The 19,704-nt window shown below is 40.6% G+C and overlaps 3 protein-coding genes across 8 annotated transcripts in view; 2 read left to right on the top strand and 1 right to left on the bottom strand.

Moving 5' to 3' along the window:
- The window catches only part of LOC119074800 (protein sevenless), a 52,657-nt gene extending 45,593 nt beyond the window's left edge, over nt 1-7,064 (top strand). For 4 of the 5 annotated variants that reach the window (XM_037181083.1, XM_037181079.1, XM_037181078.1 and 1 more), the window contains 7 exons: nt 13-1,078; nt 1,147-2,060; nt 2,130-5,061; nt 5,124-5,554; nt 5,689-5,831; nt 5,981-6,034; nt 6,302-7,064. In XM_037181083.1, coding sequence (XP_037036978.1) covers nt 13-1,078; nt 1,147-2,060; nt 2,130-5,061; nt 5,124-5,554; nt 5,689-5,831; nt 5,981-6,034; nt 6,302-6,837 — 6,076 coding nt within the window. In that variant the 3' untranslated portion in view covers nt 6,838-7,064. The remainder of the gene's footprint in view (nt 1-12; nt 1,079-1,146; nt 2,061-2,129; nt 5,062-5,123; nt 5,555-5,688; nt 5,832-5,980; nt 6,035-6,301) is intronic. The other variant, XM_037181082.1, reaches the window with a different exon arrangement.
- A 2,000-nt stretch (nt 7,065-9,064) lies between these two features.
- Nucleotides 9,065-10,369, bottom strand: LOC119074799 (MICOS complex subunit MIC27). 2 transcript variants are annotated; one of them, XM_037181076.1, is made up of 5 exons: nt 10,241-10,369; nt 9,882-10,033; nt 9,672-9,823; nt 9,297-9,542; nt 9,065-9,230 (listed from the first exon to the last, which is right to left on the bottom strand). In XM_037181076.1, the coding sequence occupies exons 2-5, from the start codon at nt 10,025-10,027 to the stop codon at nt 9,115-9,117; spliced, it is 660 nt and encodes a 219-aa protein (XP_037036971.1). In that variant the 5' UTR covers nt 10,028-10,033; nt 10,241-10,369; the 3' UTR covers nt 9,065-9,114. The 2 variants fall into 2 exon arrangements, with proteins under 2 accessions (XP_037036971.1, XP_037036972.1); XM_037181077.1 differs by lacking the exon at nt 10,241-10,369 and adding an exon at nt 10,121-10,182.
- Nucleotides 10,370-11,281: 912 nt separating this feature from the next.
- LOC119074782 lies at nt 11,282-19,577 on the top strand. The gene is made up of 10 exons (XM_037181056.1): nt 11,282-11,470; nt 12,329-14,820; nt 14,903-15,055; nt 15,125-15,343; nt 15,404-15,564; nt 15,644-15,857; nt 15,915-16,124; nt 16,195-16,446; nt 17,660-17,776; nt 17,839-19,577. Exons 1-10 carry the CDS (start codon nt 11,461-11,463, stop codon nt 17,965-17,967), a joined length of 3,957 nt encoding a protein of 1,318 aa, XP_037036951.1. The 5' UTR covers nt 11,282-11,460; the 3' UTR covers nt 17,968-19,577.
- The last annotated feature ends 127 nt before the right edge of the window (nt 19,578-19,704 follow it).

Raw genomic sequence — 19,704 nt, 5'->3', positions numbered from 1 at the left:
ACTTCGCTGTAGATATCTATTTTGGGTGATCAGTGGTCAGTCGGACGAAAGTGGATTATTTCGATTGGATCTGGGCGATGTATCGAATGGTGTCAAGCACGAAACGGTTCCCTTTCCGATGTGGTCACGATGGAACATTGGCGCGTTTACGCTGGACTACATAAGTTTCAAGATTTTGGTGCCGTTGCAAGACAACAATACGGTGATATCGATGGACCTGGACGGGAAGAAAAAGGAAGACATTCGACGAAACACTCAGACGCCCAAATTTAAACTGGTCAAATCGTTGGGTATGGCCAATCAAATATTTTATTGGACCAATGGATATGAAGTGATCAACGAGGAATTTCACGAAACCGAACGGAATTACTATCACAACGTCTATCCTCTTCTGTCCAACAAAACATTCCTCTTTGTACTCATCAATCAAACATCCGCACAACCGATTCCCGTTCCCATCAATCCGCCGAGTAATGTGCAGGCATTGTTAAGCGATCATCGCGGTAAAGTCACTTGGCACACACCACATTTGCTCGGAATGCAGGGCAAAGGTGCGTGGCAACAATGGAAATACATTCTGGAAATTACGAACGAGGATGCCAACAACGAAACGGTCGTTCATCGCGGTATTACGGGCACACATTTCCAAGTGAACAAATTGCACCCGAATACCAACTATAAGTTTCGAACGGCCGCGTACACATCGGCAGGCCGTGGTCCGTTTAGTACGGAATTTCGAACACGTACTCTAAAATCACCGCACGATCGTTATCTCATCTGGTCGTCGAATGAATACGGTCTACTGCAAAGCGATGTATTGGGCGAACACATTCATACGTTGATACCGAAGTCTAGCAATGAAAATCAGAATATTTCCGACATTACCTGGTATGAAGACGTTGTCTTCTTCGTTAGTAATTCCACCTTGAAGTATTACAATCGTACGAGTGGTTTCCACGATGTGCTGAAGGGTTTTGACTCGGTTCAGAGCATTGCATTTGATTGGATCGGTCGACGTATCTACTGGTTTAATCGTCAATCACAATTGATATTGCGAGCCAATTTAAGTGGCTACGAGGTAAATATAAGCTCTTTCCGTAGACCGCTGAATGCTACAAGTAAAACCTTACCCTTTTCTCAATCCAGCAAGAGCCTTTGATCTCATTACCAGCCAGTGACACCGATCTGAAGATTGATTCGTTGCACGGGTACCTATACTTTTCATCTGGTCACGCTGTCGAATATTGTCGCTTGAATGGTAAGAATAAGCGAGAATATTATCGCACTGAAGTCTACGCCGGTAAACAAGTGATGGGCTTGACTTTGGATATCGACAACCAGAGACTGTTTTGGATTGTACGTGGCTACGATGGTTCCAGTTTATTTATGGCCCAGATGCCTGGCAATTCTCATCAGTCCGTTCAGGAGTACATTTTGAAAGAGAAAAGTCTGCAAGGCCCACTCACCTACTTCAGTGATCGTTTACTGTGGCTGCAGGACGAACATACCATTATCATCAGTAACATTACCGGCAAGAATTTGGCTCACATCCGGAATCAGAAACTCAGGGGCCTGAAATCGCTCGCCATCATCGATCAGACCCATCACGTCTATCCCAACTTGCCAGATAAATTGAATGTGATACCGGAACCGATTAATGTATCCGAAATGACCATCGACGGCAGCTCCAAATCGTTCAACATCACTTGGCCACCAATTATGTCCGTTAATTACGGTGAAGTGTTCTACGAAATTAGGTTTTTGAATAATGTTGTCACGGAAACGACGGACAATACCATTCTCTACGCAAACGATACACTTGATCCGTACACACCATTGGACATATCCATACGCGCGTACACGTACTGGGCTTCATCGAAAGTATCCAAAATTACTTTGTACTCGCCGCCTGCCGAACCGTCGACACCAACCAATCCTCGAATATTTGTCACACATCGTCATGATCCATTGGGCAGCGGATTGAACATTGAAGCGACATTCCGATGGAACGCACCGAAATATCCGAATGGGCCGATCAGCGGCTATGTGATCGAATACTGGTAATATTGTTGATTACACACACATTTTTGGGTCCGTTAATGAAACTGAACATTTTTGTCATCAAATAGGTATGACGACGATGACTACAATCATTCCTACATCGACATCGACGATCCGAATGTGTTCGAGAAAGTGATTCCGAATCTGAACGATAATGTCACTTACTTATTCGAAGTCCGAGCGTACTCAGCAGTTGGAATGGGAGCGAAAACATCTCCACTGGCAGTGCACACCAAAAATGAAAAACCCGCACCGACGATCCTTGCATCGATCGATGAAGGCATCTGGAAAATTGACATGGACTTACAGACTAGAGAATTAGTCGTGCACACTGGGAGTTTGGTTCGGCTATTAACGTCGATTCAACTAGAGAGAACATTGTATTGGATCGACGACAACAACAATTTAATGTCTTACGACAAATCGAACAAAGCTAAGCTAACCACGTTACCCACAGAACCATTGGCCCTAACAGTGGATTGGATCGAGCGAGTGTTGTATTGGTCACAGCGGCAGCACGAAGGTAGTGTTGTCTTCGCATTGGATCTAAACAGTGTGGAATTGAAGCCGAGTGATCCCAAATTTATCATGGACAGGAGGGGTGTGGTAAATAGCTTAGCAGTGTCGCCAAAGGATCGCTTACTGTTCTGGGTCGAGACCACCACACACGATCAAAACAACGGCATTCTAATGACAAAAAGTCTCGATGATGACACCGTTAAGCCATTCTTCCCGGATGTATCCCGTTCCATTTATAAAACGTTTTCATTGGACACATCGAGCGACAACACTCTCGGTATCATTTGGAGAGGGAACAGTACTCAACTTTTCACCACGGATATAAATCACGAACATTCGTGGCCGATCGACATTTTCTACAACGAAAGCCAACAAAATCTGGTCAAAGACAGTGGTCGACTGTATTGGACAGAAAATGGTAAAATTCATGCGTACAGCGTGTACGCTAACGATCATCATGAGTACGTGATGAATGCGCCGAACGCTAATCGATTATTCGCCTTCTTCCACCAAAATTACCTCGACCAAGAATGCATGATCCCGTTGCAAGGATACAGTGGCAGCAAATACAAGCCAGATTTAATTAAAGGCGAGGAACGTTCACTTCTGATCCGGCTACCAGAAAGTGAAGTGCATCCAAACTGTAATGGTCGTAGTCCGCCAGGAGTTCTGTACACCATTTTGTATACTAGCGCCGGTAACGTTCGCAACTGTACGTTGCCGGGTTGCAAAATCGTCAAATCACTCAACAAACGAGAACTAATCTCCGGCCTAAAACCGTTCGTTCGATATAGATTCCAAATCGGCGTCAACAATTACTACGGCAAGAAAATGGGCATTCCGTCGATATACGGTCCAGTCGTTGCATTCAATACGTCAATTGGCTTTCCTTCCGCCCCGCGAAACGTTCAAGCTGAAGTAATCAGTCCGTCCGAAGTGATCGTTCAATGGCATGGTCCAATCGAATTGAACAGCGATTCCGTTTGGTACGAAGTGCATTGGGAAACACAAAATGCCATCAATCGTGTTAAGAATCGCCAGCAACAGTTTGCGTTAGATCAAGAACGATTTATGGCCGGCAATGATGCACCGATCATGATGAACATAACGAAATTGCTGCCGAGTCAACCGTATAAAATATGGGTCAGGGCGTACACTTCAAATTCAACATTCAATGAAAGCGATCCGGTTCAGATTGAAACCATATCGGAACCGGGCGACATAACACTAACCGATCGAAGTCCATACGATCTTCACTTGCACTGGATGGTGCACAAAAACATTTCCAAATACATTATTGAATATCAGGCCATTGGCTCGGACGTACCGATACGAATCGAAGAGGATCTACTTTGGAAGAACAACAGCGACATTGCCATTCACGTGGACAATCTGAAGCCAAAGACCCAGTACAAGTTTTCGATTCTGCTTTATTTCCTCAAAAGAGACGTTGCATACACTTGGCCACCAGACTCACGTTTTGTGTTCGAAACATTAGGTGATCGTCCAACAAGTCCAGGAATACCTCTCGTCATTCATGTCAGTGGTGACGTTTTTAAGGTGTATTGGCAGCCGTCCATGGAAAATGGAGCTCCCATTTTAGAGTACAGTCTCGAAGCGCAACAACTTCGTGTTACGAATCGAGTATCACGTTCGACTGACGATGTTGAAATATTTGACTCACACACGACGGCTGTGACGAATTTCATTTCCAAACCTTTGGAGGTTGAAGAACCACCGATGCCTGATACAGAGTGGAGAGTATACTACAACGGAACGGACAGCTATTGGATCATACAAGATTTACAACCAATTGATTATGCCTTCCGATGTCGGTCAAGGAATTCGTATGGCTGGAGTCCATATAGTGCCATAAGTGAGCCAATTACTGGCCCATACGTGACACCCGAACGACAGACGTATATAATGGTAGCCATTTGTGTACCGATTGCAGTCGCAATTGTGATAATCGTAACGTCAATTGTGGTAATGGCTTTCCGTCGGAAAAGTTTGAAGAAAAATTTGCACGGACATTCGCCGAGAATACCTGACGTTGAGTTGGCTACGTTACGTGAACTACCTCGAGGTGCAAACCTGATCCATTCGAATAACATTCTGTACACTCATGGCCCGTTAACTGATACAGACATTGCACTGTTGCCACAAATTCGACGCGATCAAATTACGATGACCAGCTTTTTGGGAAGCGGTGCTTTCGGTGAGGTGTACGAGGGCATTGTAAAGACTGTGAATGTGGAGGATGCAGAGACTCGAGTCGCAATTAAAACACTTCGGAAAGGAGCGACGGCACAGGAAAAGAGTGAATTTCTTCAAGAAGCACATCTGATGAGCAACTTCAAACATGACCACATACTGCGATTAATTGGAGTGTGTTTCGACATGGAAACACTTTATATCATAATGGAACTGATGCAAGGCGGCGACCTATTGAGCTTCTTAAGACAAAGTCGACCAAGCGTGGTAAGTTTTTGCATGTTTGTTTGTTGCTGTTGAATTATCTTCAACGATGTTCGGTTCCATAGGGTATTCCTTCATCACTAACTCTTTTGGATCTGGTATCAATGTGTGTTGACATTGCGGCCGGTTGCCGTTATCTGGAAGAAATGCATTTCGTTCACAGAGACTTAGCATGTCGCAATTGTCTAGTGTCGTCTGTAGATCCTGCTAATCGGGTGGTAAAGATCGGTGACTTTGGATTGGCACGGGACATATACAAGAACGACTATTATCGAAAAGATGGTGAAGGCTTATTGCCGGTGAGATGGATGTCTCCGGAAAGTTTGGTTGACGGTGTGTTTACTAGTCAATCGGATATATGGGCATTTGGAGTGCTTTGTTGGGAGATATTGACACTAGGTCAGCAGCCATATCCGGCGAGAAATAATCTGGAAGTTTTGCATTATGTACGAGACGGTGGACGATTGGGAAAGCCTTCAGATTGTCCGACGGAACTGTGAGTATAATTTCAGTTTTATGTTCAGATCAGATGTTCTTCAGATTTGAGGACACTTTAAAGAGCTATAATTTCCTCCCACTCCCCTGTGTTCCCTTGCAGCAAAATTATTTTTTTTTTAAAATTATTTCCAGCTACAATTTGATGCAATTGTGTTGGAGCTACGAACCGGATGAGCGACCAACGTTTCGATATTGCTTGGAGATATTGGAGAAATTAAAGGAATGCACGAACGACAAGATTCGAATACAAGCGAGAAACTTAAACAAATCGGACGGTAAGCATCATGTCGCATAATTTTCCAAAATCAATTTGATGCTCTATATTGTGAGGCATGAGTTTCATTCTATTAATTTGCTCATTCCACACTAATTCTTTGAAAGAAAAATCATTTTCCTAAAACGTTGTCTTGTCTCATACATTTAGGTGGCTTTTTTAATAAATCATATTTGCTTGCCGATGAAAATTGCAATGAACGAGGTAAATGAACATCAGAAACGTTAGAAATTCATTTTGCATGACTTCAATTAGGTTTTGACTGTAGTAAAGACAATCTAATGTTGAGGTTTGTGACGCGTGAATTCCATCAACGTTGAAGACATTCAATAGAATCACTGAAGATAAGCACAAGTGGTTTTTCACTTGAACTCAACCACAACATTTCAACATTGATAGGAAAGCATCTACGTCCAAACCTCTGTTCCGCCCAGTCGATTCACTCTAATTTACATTCAAAATTCCTTCCAGGTACCCTGAAATTCTGCTGCGACGATCACGACCTAGTCGAACCGCCAGCAATAGCGACCCCAACATCGTCCAATTGCAGCCCCATTCAACCGCAATACCTCGAAGTACTTCACAATGAAGAAAACGATCCCATCATTCGATCGTCGTTCGGCGATGGTTATGAAATTCCCGTGCCAGATGTGGATCAATCGCTAACCAACTCCACGTCATCGTTCATCAACAACGGGCAAACGTTGAGCAAAGACTGTCTAGACAAAGAGCGAACATTTTCCAGTTCGTCGACTGTCAGTGAAACAAGTATCGTATGTGTTCAGCCACCACCACCACCGACGTCCGTACAGCCGGCGCCAATTGCTCAGCCATTATCGGCACATACGATTTTAAAGGTGGCCTTACCCAATATGAAAGAAGACTGTACCAGTGATGAATCGTTACTGACGACCGTGCCGATGCACAATGCGGACAAAGTTAAACCGATTTATACGAATTCCAAAGTGGATGAAGTGTTGAACCATGACGGTAAGACGATATTGTAACGTTTGGATGTGTAAACGATATTTCAAATTGTGTACAAAATGCATAAAATATATTTATAATGTGGTTCTGGTAGACGTGGTTGAATGGAAGTACAACTTAGCCTTAAAAATGATGAAATTTAATTTACGATAACTTTTAGGTAGCTAGCCAATTAATTAATTAATTTAACGAACTTAAAATGATTCGAAAGAACTATACTCTTTATGGCAAAGTGTAAAGAGAAACATTTACAACATTTCCACCTTGATGGGAAAAACCAGTCAGATAGAAAGAGAGAGAGAGAGAGAGAGAGAAAGTGTGCTTTAGTGTTGAAAATACCATTTTGTGTAGAGTTTAATGTTATTGTCGCCTTTATATTAAAGACGTTTCCAAAGATTCCTAGTTGCAGACATAAATGTAAGTTACTACTTGTACATGACTTTGTGTTAAATGATCTATTTTTAAGATGAAAGAAAATATACAAAGAAAAATGAAAAAAGAAAAAAAATTGATCTAATTACTGATTGGACCTGCCACTGCCTGCAGTCCATTTTTATTCTCCGAATAGAGATTGCGCATAAAGCTTTGCAGTGATGGTTCGCCCTTTGAAGAACATCTGTAAGTCCTGGAGCATATAAACTTCTCAAAAATCGTTGCCTTGAGAGTGCGTGTACGAATAACGTGCATCCGTGGTATCCAATCCAGTATACCGGGAAATCTACCCGGCCCAACGGGAAGAAATTGTGAAAAGAGGACTAGAAATCGTGAAATGACTAGAAATATGGAAACGGAGTGAAATCGGAAAATGGTCAGAAATCGGGGAATCACCAGAAAAACGGAAAATCGGTGGGTAACGAACAGGAATCAGATATTAAAATGATTAGATAATAACAGGTGAACATATAAGGGGAAGCGAATCGAGACCTTTTGTAGGAAAAAAGAACAAACAAAGGTCTTTTCATTGAACTGTAATAGCGAGCTTTGTTTGGGATTTCAGTTTTTCCGAAACCGTTAATCGAATCCTTCATTTCGATAACGTTGAAATAGTGCACCTTTTTAGTCAATATACCTTTTCCTCTGTACTTGCGTCATTTCGAAGGAACATAATCCAAACGTTTTCATAAGTACATTTTCATTCATCCGTTCACGCCATTTCATTCACAAAAAGTTTTCGCTCGTTCCACTCCCGCCTTTCTGATGATCTGTAGAAGAGATACATTGTTTGTCAACATTATGATGAAATTTGGTCCCATTTTAGTGTATACCGAAAAAAATCGGGAAATCAGATTTGGATACCGGGAAGAAAACATTATGTCCACAAGCGCTTGAAAGTAACTACGACTGGTCGCTCAGTGAATAAAAATTAGTTACTCAAACCATTCGGAATTATTGCTGGAGGTTGTCCTTTGACAACGGACTAAAAAAACTATGTAGGCGACCAAAAGAAACCAGTCTTAGACGGGAGGCTAGCACGAAACTGGGAAACCTTTTTACACGACTCTTTTAAGTATAACAGAGAAAGTTTCAACAAACAGAACACCTTCCACATACGGCTATTCATCTGTTACCGATAACGACGATAGAAATAATGACAAGCTCTGGGTAATACCGTTATTTTATAGTAAAATGAATGATAAAAAATTGAAGTACAAGATTTGAAATCAACAGATTACAAATACTTTGATCGATGGAAGTAATAGACCCGATAATAATACTAGTCATACGCTTGCTGTCTGTAACAGGTTAAGTGAATAAAAATGTTGAAATATGGACTACAGATGCTAAAAATGGGCCTAGGCCAGCGTTCTGGCCATCGTCAGTGGTTCATGTAGCACAAGACATTCACATTCACATGACAGCAAAAATTGTTTACCCAGTTGAAACAGGACCTTGGCAGAGAACAAATTGCTATTTTCCATGAAGAACCTATGCTAATAAGCCAAAAAATTCTCTCAAAAAATAACTCGCATATGTAAACAAAAATTCATCCGTTTCCTTGGATTCAGCAGTAGCCACGACTTGAGAAGAAATACAGGGTTTCCGTGCGAGTGATTTCTTATGGATTTCTCTAGGCATACTCATCACTCTGAATGCTACAAACGCTTCATTAAACCCAATTGCACCCTAATACTTCGTACGATCGATCCACTTTCCTAGAGACAGTGCAGACTTAGTGGGAATAGGTTCAATTTCTTTAGCCAATAAATGAGAGAAACGTGCACCTTCGATTTCAATGAAACAGCTTAGTTGCTTCAACTAAATCCTCTTTTAATACAACATCATTTTGGTGATCATTTCTATTTGGTTGATTTTTTATCGTCAGAATTGGACCCGAATAAGCCACTGACCGATGACATTAATTCGGAGAAATTTGATGGAATCGCCGGCAATTTGGCCTCCTCACCCGGTTTGACTGAAATGAATCATCACAACAATATCAGAACACAAGATCTCATTCATGTGTCACAAAATCACTAACCACCGTAAATGAAATTAACACCAATGGTCGTCCAAGTTTTTGCCTCAGCTAAACCTTTTTGAGCATAAATTTCTGCCTCTTTCGGATAGCATATCGAAGCCAGAGCACCGCCACCAATGGTTGTGTACAGTAGACGACGAATGAAGCCATGTCTTAATCCAATAACGAAACCCGAAGCAGCACCCAGTGCTATAGCTCCTGCTCGGGGTAGCGAATTTTCCGGTTCATTTAGGTAATCGAACGCGACTGCAAAGAAAGAAAGGGAAAGAAAATTTATGGAGACAACGGAAAATCGATTTTTCATTACTCAGAATGACCGAGTCTGTAATCAACACCAATACTGGTGAAGGTAAAACCACAAACTTCCTGTCTTACCTCTAGAGTGTTCCCTTCCCGTGGCGATGAAGTCATCAATTTGTTTGGTCTGTGACAGAACGGCATCATACGCGTCCTGTGTAGCCACTCTCACTGCACTGATACCTTCCTCTAGTACATTCTTCTTAGCATTTACGCCTGGATGGCAACTCCTTAAAAATGCAAACGTAATTACTAGAAGACACTGCACCGCAAAAACAACAACCGTACTTCTCTTCCGGATAGAGTGGTGTGTAAATGGGTAAATCTTTCGGTCGATGTTTCACCACGACCTTCTCAGTTTCTTTAGATTCGTCTACTTTCACAGCCGCGGCAGCGAATATTGGAGCTGCTGTCATCCCCATTTTTCGAAGCATTTTACGCTAAACGCATCGGAATGAAAAAGGAAATTACGGCTGATTATATTAGTGACGGTACTGGTGTGTTTAATCATCACATCAGATTATTACATAAGAAAATGAAGTTTGATTTCGATTGTAATCGTTAAGTATTGCTGTGGACTCACAAGCAATTACAATGACAATGCTATAAGGCTTTCGAGTTTAAGTGGTCAATTAATTGCTACGTACCTTAAATTGTAGAAAAACTAGCGACCCAAAACAAAACTTTTTCTACTTCTTTAAAATATCGATGTCAGACGATGACATATCATACACACCAAATCCACCACGAGCTTTGAGCTTTACTACTCACACTTTTAGCCAATAGTATGAGCGACGAAAAGTGAAGGACCTCACTTCCCTCACTTACTTTTAGAGATTATTACGATATATCTCTTCCATCATATGTAAATACCTTTGACGATTTTTTACCAGCTGAAAACAAACGATGTGATCAACGCACTTCAAGCATGAAGGGGAAGTCGAAATAGGGTACTGAAACTTGTCAGTGTGTCACACAGCCTGAAAACACTGTAAAAAAACCATTTCATACAAAATAGATTCTATTTGACAGCTGTCGACTATGATCACTTTTGCTTGAAGTGCGTTGATGTGATCCATAACCTCAATGGTTTTGTAAACATTTCGTCGAAAATATTTTTTTAAGGCTATGAAGTCTGTGGATAACGTTTTGACATCTCAAATAACTTTGTAAGTGACCTTTATAAGAGAGAATTTTTAACTCAAAGAGCTACACATAGCAATGCGGAAAAGACCTAATTCAAATTTTTCTTTTGTACTGTCATTACTGTTACTGGTGTCAAATTTGACATGAGAACAAAAGCAAAATTTGAATTAAGTGTGGCCTAATGTCAAAATTTGTATGGAGCGGAGGAAATAGCGGTTACCAGATCATTGGTAATAACTCGAGTAATGCTGAAGGATCTTCAGTGAACACACAAGAGACATTGAAAACATGTTTTCACACCGATTTTCGGGATTTTCAGAATTTTACAGCGTGATTTCAGGCTTCTACGCAGTCTACTTCAACTCTGTAAACTGATAATTTTTTTGTATTTTGGCATTTTATCGTCAAGCTAGATGTGTCCCGCGTATATGTATGTGCGTGACTTCCCCAAAGTTTACAGCCTTGGTCTACTATATAGCAAAAAAAAAACAACTTCAACATTCCAATTTTTACTAATTTTTTTTTGGCACCACCGGCAGCACTGACACGACATTTCCATACCAACATAATAAATTGAATTTTAACTTTCCACAAGAGGTGAACGTTTATTTTATTCGTCTCATCAAAAGTGTAAAGAGAAAAAGGTTCAATCGAATGATTGAATGTCAGACAATGTTTAATTAACCAATTTGATAGTGGAAGCAAAGAAATAAGTACGACCATGAATATCGGTAAGTGTGTGCCATATTTCTTGCAATGACAACTCCTATAAGCAGCGTAAAACAAAAGAAGTTTGTCAACAACAACAACAATAATAAAAACCATTCAAATTATCGATTTCAAACAGAGTCATTCATAGATCGTAATTGACTGTAATTTCCTTGTGACCACTAACGACCTAGTCTGCAGTAATTCTTTTAGGAAATTGAAAAAATTGTGAAAGTGACGATGGAAATCTCTTTTCCTTGAAAATTCAATAATTGGATGTATTGCGATTTAAGTGAGTGCGCATGATCGACCTAAAAGGATTTTTGGGAGATTGTTGATGTACGATTAAGAAGTGAATTGTGTCGATCATTGAATTGTATGTGTACTTCTCGTCAATCAGTGATTCTAACTACACGAAATTGAAAACTACGAAAAATTATTCCGATAACTTGGTACTGGTTAGAGAGGTAGGCAACTATGTTCTACGTTCAGAGAGTGAAAACCCATTTTGACCACTTCCTTTGTAACAAAGGATTAATTGCACGACACCGACATTGTGCTAATTTGAGCAAATTGGTCATTAAGTTTTGATTATTTTTATATCCCGATGATGACTTCACTCTCGGTTGACTCTCAATGACCAACATAGTGGAATCGAATTAAATTGAAGTAAATTTCAACTTGATATGACTGGTGATGTTAATCAAACTTAAATGACGAAAATAGGCCCAGATGCATCACGCATCACCGTTGTCGTTTAAAGTAGTTGGTGCACACGACTTTTACTCGATACAAAAAAATACAAATTTTATCACCAGAAACACTCCAATCATACTACCACCCATCAAACTAGAATCTACATGAATCCATTCTCCTTACAGACTCACCAATGCAGCAAATGAATCCCGGACAAAGGGACGATACCTTGTTTCCCGGCAATGCCACTAAACGGGATAGCTATGACGATAAAATGACAGTAATGAACAGCAGCATAGCCAGTAACATGGATGATTCAACTCCCAGCGATTCCGGGATACAGTTGCTGGACTCTGTATCCGAGTCGATAATGTCAAACAGTGGACTGCTCGAATATGATTTGTGCACACCACTGGAACATGTTTCATCCACACTACCCGATGTGGTGCTGCCAGCTGAGACAGCCACCAGTGTGTCGGATGATGTGAAATCGTTTGTAATGACCAAAAGTGACATTGACAATTCGAATGTGCAAGTGTTTGATCCGGACATGGAAGCCGGAAACATTCCCGATGAAATGAAGACCAGCACCTGTTCAACATTCGATGCCGAAAATATTGTGTACAGACGGAAGGCGAAAAAGACGCGAAACCATTCGACCGGAGGACCGAAGAAGAGAGTTTCGTTTCACGAGGATATATTGAAGAATACGAAGACAGACAACATTCACATTGAGCATGGTTTTATCACGTACAAGGGCTATTCGAAGAAAGCACCGCAGATTGCACGGTATTCATGGTGCTCTGAGGGAGATGACGGCGATGCGAAACGGAACGATCAATATTTGTATCGGAATGCGTGCTCTGATGTGCTGGATTACGGTAATACGGAAGTGTATGATAAGGATGCCAATATCATTGAGTACGACAATTCCGGTGTCTTTGAGTACGGCCCACAAGAAAACCAATTGAAAAATGACGAATTTTACAAATGCAGTTGCTCGGATTCAAATTCCAGTCTAGACTCCGGCGATAGCAACGACAATGTCAATCGAAACTATGGGCAAGCCAAATCCAATTCATGTGACTGCATCGGTCTGAATCCGCAGCCCAAAATTGTGACGAATATCAACGATAACTGCTACTTTTCCGAACCGAATATTGAGTCGATGGACGATTCGTTCGATTACGTCAAACCAAAATCGGTTTGGAGCAAGGAAAAGAAACCGAAAACGAGTTGCTTGAAACGACAAACTGGCGTCATTGAAGAGTACGACCTTAGCGAAAAAGTGAAAACATTTAACGTCCATCAGTTGCCGGATCACATGAACAATATCATCGACAACAGTAAATACTTGTTCGGCTCGTTGAAGAATATATTTGGTATCCCATTGCCCGAGCGAGGAGTTCCGGAAGGATGTGAAGATTTACAATCCGTTTACGAGTGTTTGCCAGAGGTTGAAAACTCTTCGCCTGTTAAGCCGAGAACATTTCTGTCGAAGAGTTTCGACGGCGGACTATTCAAGAAAAATGATAAACCGAAGAAATATGTCCACACCGTTGACGAGATGCTGCGTCGAAAAGTGGAACCAGTTTCGCAGGGCGCTCCAGCCAGTCTAACAAAAGAGCCGGATGTGACCAATGAGGATTTCGTTGATCTGGGTGAAAGTGTACAAGCGTCGCCGATCAACAATTTCCGAAACAAATACATCATCAACTGCGAGAGCACTGTCTTCGAGCACACTGGTGTGTCCTATGAAACCGAAAATTCTCCGCTACATGCAACCATTGAACCAACATTGATTGTCGAACCAACCTTACCGAAAGCTCCCGCTCCAGTTCCATTCACCGCAAAGCTCAGCAATATGTTCAAGTCATTTCGCGACAACTCTCCCGGCTTTGAAATTGGCATACCGAAGCCGGCTGAGACTATACCGTCGCCTGGTCCGACGGTTGAAGTGTCCAACATTATGACTTCTAGTCAGATATCAAGCATATCGGATAATTCCAGTTCGACGCACAGGTCATCATTGCCGAAACCGGAAATTTCGATAACCACAAACTCACCGAACAAACACCGTCATCTATCGTCGCCAATGCGAAAGAGGTCAATGATTACGCGATATGAGAATCCACGCATGAGTCCGGATCTATTTTCGACCGGTCGTGAGTCGAAAAGTGTGCTATCCGAGGAATTTGACGATATTCTGACCATCACAACATCTACAGATCAAACGGACAGTGACATTGTAATTGTTGACTATCCCGAACCGGATGCTGGCATTCCCACCAGCCAATTGCTCAAACCTCCGTCAACCAAATCGTCGTTGATCAACCGATTTCTGCGGAATGTCACCCAGAAGAAGATCCAAGACGCAACAATCAAAAAGAATTCCTTCCTGGCAGCTAAGACGAAAAACGACAAGAAATTATTCGAAAATATTTATGTGAAAGGTGCAAAGTTGCCCAACACTGATCTGATCGACGATCTGAATGCGGAGATCGCGCTGGAAATTGAATTGTCCGGTAAAAATAGTATGGCGAACAATTTGATGCGTTTGAGTGACAGCAAATTCAACAAAATTGATTATGGGCTTGGTGTTGGGGAGGTATCGGTGGACATTTTCAATCCCAGTACATTGCACATACTTCGTGACGAAAAGGAGGTTCTAATGAAGGTGAGTTGCTAGCACTTTTTGATGGTTTTTATCAGTAACTTGTCGGTCAGTCTACCACATCAAACACTTACAACTTTTCCAGGTTTTCAAATTGTACACTGGCTACAGTTTAAAGGGTCACATGACACCGGTCCTTGTATTTCTAACCGATAAGACCCTCTACGTAACGGATTTGATTAGAAATCGTTTGACAAACAAATTTGTTCTGCCCTATTCGGAACTGGATGTTATTTTGGTAAGAGAAGCAAATCCATCAAAGGGTTTTCGTGGTGCCGCTCTTCAACAGAGAAACTTTACATTTCAGATAGGACCTCACGGTAATACAGTGCTTTTGAGCAACAGTGCTCGCGATATGCAACAAGTTCTGTTAGCTGGCGGTCCGTATCCTGCCGATGGCCTTGTGTCCAGTTTGGAAATGTGTGCACGCCGTGGCGGATCAACATTACCGGCTGTTGGACAATTGACGTTGGATCATTTGGCTCCGTTGCAAGCGTTTGTAAGGGAAAATTCGATGGTTGCGAAGGTAAGAGCTGATTTTGACTGGAAACGAGTTCTTTGTAATTTCTCTCTTTCGATCGAATAGAATGATCCATGGCTGTACTATGCCGTTGTTAGTGTGCCAGCAAACATGTTAAATCTGGAAGAAGAGCCTTTGGGGCCGCACATGAAGGGACCGCTTATGTTTCGGAATATTTCACTAAGCGAACAGGGACAACCGTGGGAGGCGGGATACTTTTTACTGAAGTAAGTTCAGGCTCTGGTTGTTTCATCCCTATCGTTTGACAATAGTCTGTCACGCAACAACTAAACTCTTCTTTCGTAGGGCTGGCGTACTTTATATGTTCAACGACGCTCATCAAAAGCTTCCAAATTTGGCTATTGCTTTATTCGAATGTAAAGGTGCTAGACGTGCTACTAAATCGACTCGACCACATTGCTTTGAATTGTTGCTGAAAACAGGATTCATGCAACTGGCTGCTCCCGATGAGTATGTTGCCTCCGACTGGCTACAAGCATTAGTTCAGGCAGCTAGCGGGGTTAGTATTTCTCTTGGCTTTTAACGAACTCACAAATTCAATTGAATTTTTCGTCAGTTATTCGAAATGCAAGAAAAGCATAAAACACTTGGCTGCACTCTGGTCATGACATCCAACCATTTAATCACATTGAGAGAAGATTTTACCGCACCACTGAGGCGAGTGAATAAGATTGTCAGTGGAGTTATGTCGCCACCCAAATTACCGTCTGGCAATGCAACCAGGAAGCTCAGTGCGTCGACCATAACGACAGACACAATGAATGATGTACGGGCAACAATTTTTTTTGGAATTCGAATTTCATTTTCATTTCTCATAAACATTGAACGTTCAACAGACAATGTCATCGCTGAGCAATTCAACAAATTTATCCGAATATCGTTTGACATCGTCCAATAAAAGCTCACCGTCTCGGAGTCAGTGCAATAATTCGACGGTGTACAACAGCGGATCGGACGAGAAAAGCTTTACCAGCATGAGCAGTATCTACGGAAAGAATTCAGGGATAGAAATCAAAACGTGTGCTGCACTACAAGAAATGTCCACGATTCGCATACCATCTCAAGGGGACAATTGGTGGTGTATTTTGGTGAGTAAACGCTATAAAATCGGTGTGATCAGAACGGCGCGAACGTTTTACTTAAAGTGACACAATCAAATTAGAATCGTCTTTTTGCGTATTCATTTTAATAATGAGTATGAATAGAGAGAGAAAATGCTCCATTTGCGCATGCACTTTATTAAAATGGAGACTTAAACAGAACCTTTAAAACGCACTTCGGTTACTTCACAGTTTGTTTAAACAAAGAAAATTCCGATTCTTTTCTTACGTTTGAACGAACAGTCACGGGTGATACACATGGAGTAAGTACGCAAAGACCTCTAAGCACGATACGGACTTTACTCCGTTTACATGCAGTTTTCAACAAACAATGGAAACTGTTCTCTCTCTCTCTCTCTGTTTCTCTATTTCCATTGTTTAGCGTAATTGTTGAGTGAACGGAATGAAGTGGGAATTAAGTGTGCACTCCACTCAACAAAAAGTATTCCGTGAGAAAGCCGTGAGAGAGCGAGCTGTCAAATAAACAAAGAAAAAATTGAAAAAATTCAATTTTGTCTCTCACACGGAGTACTTTTTTCGTAAGAGGAAACTAAGCTAAGTCTTGATTTCCACTTACGAAAAGAACTCTGCGTTTTCTCTACGTTTACTCTTTAACAATAAAAAGATACGATGTTTAGCTAAACGTAGGCAAAACGGAGAGGTTCTTTTTGTAAGTGGAAATCAAGCTTGAGTATGGTTAACACTCAACAAAAAGTATTCCGTCAGAGAGGCGTGAGAGAGCGAACTGTTAAGTAAACAAATCAAAAATTGAAAAAAATCAATTGTGACTCTCACACGAAGTACTTTTTTGGTAAGTGGAAATAAAGCCTTAAGCACGAGTACGCACTACTACTTAAGCACTACGCTACGTTTACTCACCGTTTAAAAAACTGTTCTCTATTTCCATTGTTATAGCGTAAACGGTTATATGAGAAAACGGTTAGTAAATGGAGTGTAGTAAATTTTGTACTTTAAACTTTAAGAAAGTTGACGCAATGGGGTCTTTCATCCGGAGATAAATCATCTCTGCAGTTGTAGCTGTCAAAAAAAATCATAAATTGTTCCTCTCATTGCTCTCCTTTACAACATTTTTGACAGCTACCCCTGCGTGACCGAAATTTCCTTCTCTGATTTACTATCATATACACTCTTTTTGGTGCATTAACAACGACCCTCTCTCTCTCTCTCTCAATTTCTCTAGGAATTTTCCTGTCAAGAAGTACGCGAAAACTCCGACGACATGGTGATATTCTTCGCAACCAATTCGGATTTGCGACGTTTTTTGACAATGCTGGAAACAATGTGGCAATCCAAAAATGTACGACACTCGGATGCTCAGATCGAATTTCATTTTTATCTAATCGAATTTTTTGCTTACAGAATGCACCATTTCCCATCAGTATTTTACCGGATAATGACCCAATTGGCAAACAGTGTTCGGATTTGTTTTTCGATTTAAATAAATCATGGGATCCGCTTATATCTGCCGCACTTGGTTATCCGCAGTAGTTTATTTTATACGGAAAAAACAATATTTATGAAGGAAAACTTATTTACACTTATAATATTCGATAAAGAAAAGACATTGTGTGTACAGTAAGTATAAAGTGCTACTAACATTTGGAAAAACAGAACTCTCCCTCTCACACCTTTGTCATACTTATCTGATACACATTTACGTATTATCAATGCAAGAAGAAACGCTTATTTTTGTGATATTCGTTCGTTAAGTTTATTTTTAATTTCTGTGTAGAGACGAAAAGAAAATGTTTATTTTGCAAAATGCTTCATCCTCATTCTGTTAATTTCTTGGTTACTACTTTTACCATATCTATACCTATCTACGCCTCTACGCTTAGTTAAAATTTGTTTAATAAATTTTTTGTATGTGCGTGTCATAAAGGGAACAGTAGCGAATAACAGTAATTCTAAATTAATATACTCTGCAGAAGCGGTCGACTTATTACATTTTTATCAGAATTTCGTATCGTCCACTGATCTATTTGGCATCTTAGGAAAATATATCCGGGTTTTTCTCTTCCTTTTATGTTAACGGAGTGCTAATCAAAATTCAACACGAATCTCGTTAGTACTGCTATAAGGCTCCAGAATTACGAATTTTTATCGATTTTTTGTTGTTGTTCAAAGAATATTTTTTTGATTCAATTTCTACAGGGCGTAGATTCTCATGCCGTTCGTAACTTGACTCTTTTTATGCGACTTTATACACGCAACTGTCAAGTTACGAATATTAGGAGTTACGAAAATTCGAGAATCGTTACCCAGGGCGCCGATTCTCATGAATTTAAGAATACTTAACTTGACCTTAACTTGACTTTCACCTTAAAAGTTACGAATCGCATGGACCCCTCTCAACATTAAGGTGACAACTATCACATTACTCGTCTGCTTGTCACTATTCTATTCAAGTAGTTGAGTCTCGACCGGCCATAAAGCTTTATTGCTAGATAAATTTGGTGTTGGACTCCTACTGCATGGCAATTTGAAGACGTTTTTGGAAACGGATATCTGAAAATAGGCAATAGGCCACGCCAGAACAACTTATCTCATTGTCAAATTAGTTGTGGAGAGCTTTGACACACTTCCTAGAGCCGTCACGTTTTCTCTCCCCGCTTGTTTAAGACATCATTCGAGTACGAATTGTGATCTGGATGTGAGCCTTCCGAAGCATATATAAATCTACTCAGTGTCGTTTTTTTCATATGGACTCTTTATACAAACGAATTGGTGCCGGGGTCTACTAACGGAGTGTTTTGAGTCACCTAAGACAAATACATTTGGCACCCAGAATGAACATTTTAAAAATTGCCCTTGGTGCCAAAGAATGAAACTAACATGCGATTTGGTGTGTTCCGGCGTTCTTTTCGTTAAATTTATTCAATCTGACCTGAAACTCACTGTACGAAATTTTTCAATTTGTCGTTTATTTTCGGCTAGTGATAAGGGCTAGTGACGAAATGGTCTGATAAAAAGATACTCGTCGACTAGCTAATATAGTAAAATGTAATCTCTCTATCATCTAGTCAAAAAAAGGATAATAAAATACAATAAATAACGTGACGTGTAATTCAAATTTATATTTAAAAAGGAGAAAGAAGCTAAAAAGAGGAAAACTATTTATAAATATATTATGATTGTGTACAATGTTTAAATTGAAATTACTTACATTTAACGATAATAATCTTATATACAACAAATCCTAGAATAGTATATAGAATCAAATTT

Source organism: Bradysia coprophila, unplaced genomic scaffold, assembly GCF_014529535.1.
Source record: "Bradysia coprophila strain Holo2 unplaced genomic scaffold, BU_Bcop_v1 contig_151, whole genome shotgun sequence".
Classification (NCBI taxonomy): Eukaryota; Metazoa; Arthropoda; class Insecta; order Diptera; family Sciaridae; genus Bradysia; species Bradysia coprophila.
Note: the sequence above shows the minus strand (reverse complement) of the source record. Positions and strands in the feature narration are given on the sequence as shown.